This window comes from Wolffia australiana, chromosome 13, assembly GCF_029677425.1.
Source record: "Wolffia australiana isolate 7733 chromosome 13, ASM2967742v1".
In the NCBI taxonomy this organism is placed as follows: domain Eukaryota; kingdom Viridiplantae; phylum Streptophyta; class Magnoliopsida; order Alismatales; family Araceae; genus Wolffia; species Wolffia australiana.
The window spans coordinates 12,836,275-12,847,192 of NC_135847.1; the positions used below are offsets into that span (position 1 = coordinate 12,836,275).

At 44.4% G+C, this 10,918-nt stretch overlaps 1 protein-coding gene across 1 annotated transcript; it reads left to right on the plus strand.

The window, feature by feature from the left end:
• The first annotated feature begins 1,377 nt into the window (after positions 1–1,377).
• On the plus strand, positions 1,378–9,409 carry CLC-C (chloride channel C). The gene is made up of 10 exons (XM_078584687.1): positions 1,378–1,448; positions 1,910–2,136; positions 2,215–2,415; positions 2,559–2,736; positions 2,837–3,099; positions 4,073–4,342; positions 5,739–6,459; positions 6,832–7,236; positions 8,963–9,065; positions 9,152–9,409. Exons 2-9 carry the CDS (start codon positions 1,952–1,954, stop codon positions 9,056–9,058), a joined length of 2,319 nt encoding a protein of 772 aa, XP_078440813.1. The 5' UTR covers positions 1,378–1,448; positions 1,910–1,951; the 3' UTR covers positions 9,059–9,065; positions 9,152–9,409.
• Positions 9,410–10,918: the final 1,509 nt, after the last annotated feature.

A 10,918-nucleotide genomic window follows, 5' to 3' on the forward strand; every position in this document is an offset into this window, starting at 1 on the left:
TAATTTAGACACAAATGTAAAACATGAGAATTGGGCTAAGAGAAATAAGAGAATAAATGAGATACTTAAAAATAGTAAACTATTCACTAATTTATTTGTATTTCTAATATTATTTTTTCTTTATTTCAAGTTCCTTGATGGATATTGATATTTGAATATTTACTTATGATAACGATCTGAATATTTTTAGTGGAATCACTTCTTTGAATAGCTGGGATATCTATTGACTGAAATTTGTTGAATTTTTAAAATATATACATGACTGATTTTTATTGAGTATCTTAATCATCCATCATTTCAACATTATCTACATTAAAGTGATTAAGTAGATATAAAATCGTGGAGTGAGATGGGGGGAAAGATCTGAAGAAGAGCTAGATAAGTCATTCTGCGGATGGCTTCAGGGGTTGAGGATGTCAGATATTCTTTCTTTTTCCTTATATCTATATATTTTCTATGTTATTGAATGGTTTTGGGTCATAGGGCACAAACATTTGAATATTTTTTTAACTATGATCAGGATATGCCTAGACATGAGTACGAAACAAGCCCCACATGTATAAAAACCACTGAATCTACCCAAATTAATAAATTCCATATGTAGTAATGTTGTCAACAAATGAATTTCCCACTTTATAGTTAGTGAACTTTTTCGAGACTAAAACCACCCCTCTTATGTCACATCTTAGCCACGAACACCAACAGAGGGCATGGCAGTAATTTTGCATTTTTAACGCAAACAGAAGCTTGGTTTGAGGTTCCGGACAAGACAATAGCAATTTAGAGTGGAACCAAAATAAGAATCCTCCAGAAGGGCCATGTCAATGACAACATCAAATCTTGAAAAGATTGCTAGGTTATGTCGGTAGTTCTGTAATTTTTAACAGTTTAGGAAGGTTCTTCCATAGATTTGAGATACGATTATAATTAAATAAACACTAGAACCAACCATCCCCCTCTCCAGAGTAGCCCAATTTTGGATGATTCAATTATTTCAAACCATATTTATCCACAAATACAATTAAATAATAACCTGAACCGACCACCCGATTTGGAATTTCCACAACTTCTATGAATAATATTTGGTAAAATACTAAAGTTTGAAAACATTTAATCTTGTAAATTGGACTATTCAAGAGAATACACTTGATTTAATGTCCTTGAGAAACCGTCTTTCTTCAGGACTCTTTTTTAAAACATTATCGTTCAAAGCCGGGCCCACCAACCGCCATCCTGAGTGTACCCGCTTTTCCGGTTGAATACTACCCGTAGGATCTTGCCACGTGTCCTCTCTGAATCCTGGACCGCCCGATCGTCCATAGAACGAGAAAGAGAGAGCGTGTGTATATATATAGAGAGAAAAAAACGAAAGGGAAGATCGAGATTGGAGAAAAAAGGGAAGAAAGGATTGTTTGGGGAAGCCCAAAAAGTTTGAATTTCCGTCGGAGGTTTGTTTTTCTGATCTAAAAAAGTTTAAAATCGTTCATTTCCGATCCGTTTTTCGTCCGATCATGTCTGATTTCCTGTTTTTTGGTTCAAATTTTATCGATTTCCGTTGTTTATTCGCGTTTCTTCGCGGATTTTCGTTCTGATCCGATGACAGATCATCCTACCTTTCCGTCACGGACAACACGACAGCACCGGTACCAACTTCCGCGCTAGATCGAGAAAAGTCTTGGATTGTTCCGCCAAGTATCTTTCCTTTTTTTTCTATAATCTGTCATCATCATCCAACCTGCTCCATGTGAGCGTCCTCGCCGTCGTGGTGGCTTTCAATTGGATGCCCGTCTTCTTCTTCTTCTCGATTGGGCCCCTTTTTTGGCCCGATGAAGATGACCTGTCTCTCGTTACAAGTTGCAATTTACCTCTCTTTCTCGTTTATGATACCCTTATTTTCATGATCTTGCAGAAGGAAGCAGAAGGGTTTATTGGCAGAGAAAGAGAGAGGGACATGGACGATCGGGGGATGGAGAACGATATTGAGAGCCATGATTTTGCGACGATCGAAGGTGGAGGTTTGGAGAGAAACGGTTCAGAACTGAGACAGCCCCTTCTGAGGAAGCGCACGATGAACACCACATCGCAGATTGCTATTGTCGGTGCCAATGTCTGCCCAATAGAGAGTCTCGATTACGAGTAAGTGAAAATTAAAATTTCCTAAAATTTGTGACTCATCATTAGAACAAAGGATTGAAATTTTTCTTCGGCCTCCAGGATTGTAGAGAACGATGTGTTCAAGCAGGATTGGAGATCGAGGAAGAAGGCGCAGATATATCAATACATTGTGCTTAAATGGACGCTTGCTCTTTTGATCGGCTTGGCCACTGGGTTGGTCGGGTTCTTCAACAATCTGGCAGTCGAAAACATCGCTGGATTCAAACTCCTGCTGACGAGCAATCTCATGATTGTCAACAGGTAACAGATCATGACACTATATCATATTTGAGAAAAGAAAAAATAACCGATATCTTAATATATTTTTTTCTGCTCATGTGTTCCTCGATTGTTCCACTAATCTTGAATCTTGTATTTTTTTGTGATTTTGCGATCCTCTACAGGTATTACATGGGGTTTCTGGTGTTTGCGGGTTGCAACGTTGTCCTCGCTGCCTCTGCAGCTGCTCTCTGTGCTTATCTTGCTCCAGCAGCCGCCGGATCAGGAATTCCAGAAGTGAAGGCTTACCTCAACGGAGTTGATGCTCATTCCATTCTGGCTCCGAGCACGCTCTTTGTTAAGGTAATAATTCAATTTATTAATCGAACAAGCAAGAAAGAAATAAGGAAATAAGCAGTGAGTTAACAAATTAAATGGATTGACATTTCTTCACTTGATGTAGATCTTTGGTTCAATATTTGGTGTGGCTGCGGGATTTGTGCTTGGCAAGGAAGGCCCCATGGTTCATACTGGGGCATGCATCGCTTCATTGCTTGGGCAAGGCGGATCGCGCAAGTATCATTTAACATGGACTGGGCTCAGATACTTCAAAAACGATCGAGACAGAAGGGACTTGATCACATGTGGCGCCGCCGCCGGCGTTGCCGCCGCCTTCCGAGCCCCTGTCGGCGGCGTCCTCTTTGCCCTGGAAGAAGCAGCTTCATGGTTTGTATCCAGACGACCCTTGATCAGATCAACCCGAGCCCAATTATGATGATACGTCGTCATTTGTCTGCCATGGAATGACATTGAAGATCATGACAGTGTCATCTTCATCGTTAATTTCCTGCAATTAGGATGGCAATCATGAAATCTTCATGGTTGGTATCCAGACAACCCATGATCTGATCAGTTCCAAACTCAATTATGATCATGACTTGTCATCATCTTCGTCATTCGCCTGCCATAGAATGACACCGAAGATAATGACATTGTCATCTTCATCGTCACTGGCCAGCATTTGGATGAAGAAGATGAAATCTTCAAGGTTGGTATCCAGACGACCCATGATCTGATCAATCCCAAGCTCAATTATGATCATGACTTGGTCATCATCTTAGTCATTTGACTTCCATAGAATGACATTGAAGATAATGACATTGTCATCTTCATCGTCACTGGTCTGCATTAGGTTGACGATGACGAATCTTCAAGGTTGGTATCCAGACACCCCATTTATCTGATCAATCCCAAGCTCAATTATGATCATGACTTGTCATCGTCTTCGTCATTTGTCTTCCATAGAATGACATTGAAGATAATGACATTGTCATCTTCATCGTGACTGGCCTGCATTTGGATGACGATGACGAAATCTTCAAAAGGTTGTTATCCAGACGACCCATGATCTGATCAATCCCAAGCTCAATTATGATCAAGACTCTTCATCGTCTTCGTCATTCCTCTAGCCCAGGATGACATTGAAGACAATCAAACTGTCATCTTCATCCTGCAATTAGGATGACAATGATGAAATCTTCATGGTCATTTTAGCAGCCCTTTCTCTCTCGCTAGATGACACGGCTGAGAAGATCTTTTCATCATTTCTAAGGGGACGATGATGAAGAGGAAAACGTCATCTCTGTCGTCATCCTGCCGCATTTTGGGATGACGATGACGAATGATTGTTTGATGGCAGGTGGAGGAGCGCGCTGTTGTGGAGGACGTTCTTCACCACGGCGGTGGTGGCGGTGGTGCTGAGAACTCTGATTGGGTACTGCGAGAGCGGGAAATGTGGGCTTTTTGGCAAAGGTGGGTTGATCATGTTCGATATCAGTTCAAGGGTGATCACATACAGCACGCCAGATCTTCTCATCGTATTGGTGCTCGGCCTCACCGGTGGCTTGCTCGGGGCTCTCTTCAACTTCCTCGTGGACAAGGTCCTCCGCATGTACAGCATCATCAACGAGTACGCCCTTCTCTCCCTCTCTACTTTCCGTAAGCCAAAATCTAGATGGAGAAACTCCATTTCTATTTTAGAGAAGGATAAACTCTGACCCAGATGAAGAAATTCTCTAGAGATATGCGTCATCTACTTTCCAGAACCAGATAGGAAATTTTGAACGGAAAAACAAAACCTCTTCTTTTTCTTTCCCTGAGGCCCTCTGAAGTTTCCAGAACCTAAATCTAAAGAGAGTAGCCCTGACCCTGACAGGAAATTTCTGACAGAAAAAGAAAACCTCTTTTTTTCCTTCCCCTGACGCCATCTGCTGTTTCCAGAACCTAAGAAAATCTTGAGAGAGAAACTCTGACCCCGACTGGAAATTTCTGACAGGGATGGAAAACCTCTTCTTTTTCTTCATCTGACGCCCTCTGCAGTTTCCAGAACCTAAATCTTGAGAGAGAAAGCCAACCCAGAAGGGAAAATTATGGCGGGAACTCTAAATTTCCCCCGACTCCAGAGTCGACAAATTAGAATTTCTGTCGGAGACGCAAAGCCTCTGTAGTTTTCAGAACTCAAGTCTAGAGTGAGAAACCCCGACTCAGACGGGAAACTCTGTTGTCTCTTCTTCTCCTTTATACAAACCCAAGTCTAGAAATAATAACCTTCGCGCCGAAACTTCAAACATCTTTGCCAGACCTTAAAACCCTTTGTCAAGAGAGAGAAAAACCCCAATCCAGATGGGGAACTCGAAGCCTCTTCTTCTCTCTTCCTCATGCGAACCCTCTTGTTTATTCTAACCCAAGTCCAGAACTACAGACGGAAAGACCGCAACTTCAAGACACCCCATCTACAAACAAAAACCCTCAACCATCCTTCCCCACAACCCCATCATCTTTATCTCCTCTGGAGAGAAAAACCAACATACCCAGATGGAAAGACGGCAACTTCAAGACACCCCATCTACAAACAAAACCCTCAAGGCCTCAACCACCATTCTTCCCCAAAACCCCATCATCTTTTCATCTTCTCTAGAGATAAAAACCAACATACCCAGATGGAAAGACGGCAACTTCAAGACACCCCATATAGAAACAAAAAAACCTTCTCCCCAAAACCTCAACCATCCTTCCCTAAAATCCCATCATCTTTATCTTCTCTGGATAGAAAAACCAACATACCCAGATTGAAAGACCGCAACTTCAAGACACCCCATCTAGAAACAAAAACCCTCAACCATCCTTCCCCAAAACCCCATCATCTTCATCTTCTCCGGAGAGAAAAACCAACATACCCAGATGGAAAGACAGCAACTTTAAGCCAACCCATCTCTCCTCCAACGATAACCCTCCTCCTCCGATTCAATTGGATTGAATATGGATTGAATTGAATTTGAATTGTGGAGGGAATGAATAAACAACAGGAAAGGAGCGCCGTTCAAGATCCTGCTGACGATGGGCATCTCCCTGCTGACCTCCTGCTGCGCCTACGGCCTCCCCTGGCTGGCCCCCTGCAGCCCTTGCCCGGACGGCCACGAAGACCGCTGCCCGAGCACCGGCATCTCCGGGAAATTCAAGAGCTTCCACTGCCCGCCCGGTCAGTACAACGACCTCGCCACCCTCTTCCTCACGACCAACGACGACGCCATCCGCCACCTCTTCAGCCCCTCCTCCTCCTCCTTCCGCCTCCCCTCCCTCCTCACCTTCTTCCCCTCCGTCTACCTCCTCGGCCTCCTGACCTACGGCATCGCCGTCCCGTCCGGCCTCTTCATTCCCGTCATCCTCGCCGGCGCCTCCTTCGGCCGCGTCGCCTTCGCCCTCCTCGGCCCCCTCTCCGCCCTCGACGCCGGCCTCTTCGCCCTCCTCGGCTCCGCCGCCTTCCTCGGCGGCACCATGCGGATGACGGTCTCCGTCTGCGTCATCCTCCTCGAGCTCACCAACGACCTCCTCATGCTCCCCCTCGTCATGCTCGTCCTCCTCGTCTCCAAGACCGTCGCCGACTCCGTCAACCGCGGCGTCTACGACCAGATCGTCCACATGAAGGGCCTCCCCTTCCTCGAAGCCCACGCCCAGCCCTACATGCGTCATCTCGTCGCCGGCGACGTCGTCTCCGGCCCGCTCGTCTCCTTCTCCGGCGTCGAACAGGTTCGTTCTCTCGTCAATTATGATGATACGTCGTCATCGTCTTCGTCATTTGTCTGGCATAGAATGACATTGTCCTCTCCATCCTCACTCTCCTGCAATTAGGATGGCGATGATGGGATCTTCATGGTTGGTATCCAGACAACCCATGATCTGATCAAATCCCAAACTCAATTACGATCATGACTTGTCATCGTCTTCGTCATTTTTCTGCCATAGAATGATATTGAATATCATGACATTGTCATCTTCATCCTCACTCTCCGGCAATTAGGATGGCAGTGATGAAATCTTCATGTTTGGTATCCAGACAACCCATGATCTGATCAATCCCAAACTCAATTATGATCATGACTTGTCACCGGCGTCGAACAGGTTCGTTCTGTCGTCGAAGCGCTGCGGTTTACAGGGCACAACGCCTTCCCGGTGGTGGACGAGCCGCCGTTGACGCCATTGCCAGAGCTCTGCGGGGTGGTTCTGCGGTCTCATCTGGTGGTGTTGCTGAAGAACAAGGGGAGGTTTACCAAGGAGAGGGTGGCGGGGAGGGGGGGGATGGAGGGGTTTGGGGCGTTTGATTTTGCCAAGGCCGGGTCTGGGAAGGGGGCGAAGGTGGAGGAGGTGGAGCTGTCCGAGGAGGAGATGGACATGTACGTGGATTTGCATCCGATTACGAATACGTCGCCATATACGGTGGTGGAGACCATGTCGCTGGCCAAGGCCGCGCTGCTGTTCCGCGAGCTCGGCCTCCGCCATCTCTGCGTCGTCCCCAAGACCCCCGGGGTGAGCTCCCTCCCTCTTCTTCTCTCTCTGTGTATACCTCTCTCTATCTGTCTCTCTCTGTTTATACCTCTCTATCTGTCTTTCTACTTATCTCTTTCTCCCTGTTTCTAACTTTCTCTCTCTCTCTTTATCTGTCTCTCTCTGTTTATACCTCTTTATCTTTCTACTTATCTCTTTCTCCCTGTTTCTAACTCTCTCTCTCTTTATCTGTCTCTCTCTGTGTATACCTCTCTCTATCGGTCTCTCTCTGTTTATACCTCTCTATCTGTCTTTCTACTTATCTCTTTCTCTCTGTTTCTAACTCTCTCTCTCTCTCTCTCTCTATCTGTCTCTCTCTGTTTATACCTCTCTATCTGTCTTTCTACTTATCTCTTTCTCCCTGTTTCTAACTTTCTCTCTCTCTCTTTATCTGTCTCTCTCTGTTTATACCTCTTTATCTTTCTACTTATCTCTTTCTCCCTGTTTCTAACTCGCTCTCTCTCTCTCTCTCTCTCTCTCTTTATCTGTCTCTCTCTGTGTATACCTCTCTGTATCTGTCTCTCTCTGTTTATACCTCTCTATCTGTCTTTCTACTTTTCTCTTTCTCCCTGTTTCTAACTCGCTCTCTTTCTCTCTCTCTTTATCTGTCTCTCTCTGTGTATACCTCTCTGTATCTGTCTCTCTCTGTTTATACCTCTCTATCTGTCTTTCTACTTATCTCTTGCTCTCTGTCTTTCTCTGTTTATACCTCTTTATCTTTCTACTTATCTCTTTCTCCCTGTTTCTAACTCGCTCTCTCTCTCTCTCTCTCTCTCTCTCTCTCTTTATCTGTCTCTCTCTGCGTATACCTCTCTCTATCTGTCTCTCTCTGTTTATACCTTTGTATCTGTCTTTCTATTTATCTCTTTCTCTCTGTTTCTAACTCTCTCTTTCTCTTTATCTGTCTCTCTGTGTATACCTCTGTCTATCTGTCTCTCTATTTCTCTTTCTCTGTATTTCTAACTCTCTTTTTCTCCATCTGTCTCTCTATTTATCTCTCTTTCTCTGTATTTCTAAACCTCTCTCTATCTGTCCATCTATTTATCTCTCTCTGTATTTGTAACTGTCTCTCTATTTATCTCTCTGTATCTGTATTTCTAACTCTCTCTCTCTCGCTCTTTATCTGTCTCTATCTGTTTATACCTCTCTATATCTGTCTCTCTGTTTATCTCTCTTTGTCTCTGTTTCTAACTCTTTCTGTTTGTTTTTTATCTCTCTATCTCGTTTTGTCGTTTTCGTCTTTTCTCAACGTTAGTACGTTTTATCGTTTTCGTCTTTTCTCTACGGCTTATCGTTTATCGTCTTCTATCTCGTTCTGCGTCGTCCCCAAGACCCCGGGGTAAGCTCCCTTCTTCTACTCTCTTATCTTCTCTTCTCCCCCCCCCCTCTCTCTCTCTCTCTCCCTCTCTATTTATAACTCTCTCTCGCTTTGTATCTCTCTCTTTATAGCTCTCCATCTTTCTATCTCTCTCTCTTCATCGACTTTTAATTTTTCAAAAGCCTCCCCTTTATCTCATCATTGACCTCAACAATGATTCCCCTAAACACTTCTGAAGCATCAACATTTACCCTTCTTTTCTGGCCAACCCATGTTTCTATAATTCGAAAAATAAGCTGATTTTTTCAGAAAAATCTCCCTTTTATGATTCCATGTGAAAATTCAGAACAAATTATTTTTTTATAAAATTATGTTTCTTCAAATTTACAGAGGCCGCCGATCGTGGGAATCTTGACAAGGCATGACTTCATGCCAGAGCACATCCTTGGTCTTTACCCCCATTTCAAGTCCGGCAAGGGGAAATAAATATGCGGTAATATATTATATTTTCCTTATTATCTTATTCAAAAAAATTTTCCTTCTAGCTTGATTTACCGTTACTTTTTTTTCGTTCTTCAGAGAACAAATGAAACTCTTGGAAGTTTATTTTTTTGCACTTTCCAAAGAAGAGAGGAGAACTCGACATGGATGCGTACAAAGCGGGACCGTTTGAAATTGAGTAATGTGTTGTTGTTTGTTATTTCTGTCTGGGTTGATTTTTGGTTTCATTTATTTTTTATTGTACAGCGTGCGCTGGACATTATCCAGCTTGCGTTTTATAAAAATTGTTTCTGTAAATTTTTAAGAGAAAATAAAATACCCTGGGCTTGTTGATAAGACTCTTTAATTTCCTGTGTGATTGGTGGGCACAAAATGTTGAAAATTTCTAACTGGGCAGTAAACCCTATTTCTTAAAGACTGAGAGAGGGCGAGAGAGAGAGTCTCGGAGAGAGGGGGGGAGAGAGAATCTCAGAGAGGGGGAGGGAAGAGAGAGTCTCTGAGAGAGGGGGAGAGAGAGAGAATCTCAGAGAGGGGAGGGAAGAGAGAGTCTCTGAGAGAGAGGGGGAAGAGAGAGAGTCTCGGAGAGAGAGGGGAGAGAGAGAATCTCAGAGAGGGGGAAGGAAGAGAGAGAGTCTCGGAGAGAGGGGAGAGAGAGAGAATCTCAGAGAGGGGAGGGAAGAGAGAGGGGAGAGAGAGAAAATCTCAGAGAGGGGAGGGAAGAGAGAGGGGAGAGAGAGAAAAGCTCAGAGAGGGGGAGGGAAGAGAGAGAGTCTCTTAGAGAGAGGGGGAGAGAGAGAAAATCTCAGAGAGGGGGGGAGGGAAGAGAGAGTCTCTGAGAGAGAGGGGGAGAGAGAGAAAATCTCAGAGAGGGGGGGAGGGAAGAGAGAGAGTCTCTGAGAGAGAGAGGGGAGAGAGAGAAAATCTCAGAGAGGGGGGGGGAAGAGAGAGAGTCTCTGAGAGGGGGGGGAGAGCGAGAGGCTCTGAGAGAGAGGAAGGGAGAGAAAGAGAGGAGAGAGAGTCTCTGAGAGAGAGGGGGGGAGCGAGAGACTCTCTGAGAGAGAGGGAGGAGAGAGAGTCTCTGAGAGAGAGAGGGAGGAGAGAGAGTCTCTGAGAGAGAGGGGGAGAGAGAGAGTCTCTGAGAGAGAGGGAGGAGAGTGTTAAGAAGTCAGCACCCAGTGCGTCAACTCGCTCGAGTCAAAGGCCTGCTGAGTAGGGACTAATGAAGATTAGCTAGTAATGAAATAAATAAAGTATACTCGCTAGAAAAGTAGTGCCTAGGATTCAATATAAGATCACAGATAGTATAGGATTCAATATAGTTGTTAGGATTCAACATAGCATGATAGGATTCAATAGAGCTAACGGTCGGGAGCACGAGAATGATCCAACGGTCAGGATCGGTGCTCCCGCCTTCATTATAACGGTCAAGAATGAATCTCCCGTTGTAACAGAGAAGCCCGGTGCACCGATCAAACGGCTAGATCCGGTGCACCCACAGCAGTTATAACGGTCGAGATCGTTCGACCTATTCAAATATATAACCGTTGTATTTGTTATAATGGTTATATAATCAAACGGAAACTTACTATATCTACATTACGATATTATAATATAAATATAAACCCACATTGTCAAGATTGTTTTGCAGAATACAATGATCTAAAGCCTCATTCTGTGCAAGGGTTCATCCATCTTTCTCATCCATCTTTCTCTCCTCTTCTCCTCTTCTCGTCTCCTTCTTTCTACTTCTTGTCGAAGATTCTTTTCATGGTATCAGAGCACGACGATCTCAAGATGGGAGAAGAACGTCATGCCTCCTCAATCGCCATCCCTTTTGCTTCAAGC

What these genes read in the sequence shown, in the direction of transcription:
- CLC-C (XM_078584687.1), top strand. Translation starts at nt 1,952, where the DNA reads ATGGACGATCGGGGGATGGAGAACGATATTGAGAGCCATGATTTTGCG. An exon ending in CGAGCACGCTCTTTGTTAAG is followed by an intron (nt 2,737 to 2,836) that starts GTAATAATTCAA and finishes CACTTGATGTAG; the next exon opens with ATCTTTGGTTCAATATTTGG. An exon ending in ATGTACAGCATCATCAACGA is followed by an intron (nt 4,343 to 5,738) that starts GTACGCCCTTCT and finishes AATAAACAACAG; the next exon opens with GAAAGGAGCGCCGTTCAAGA.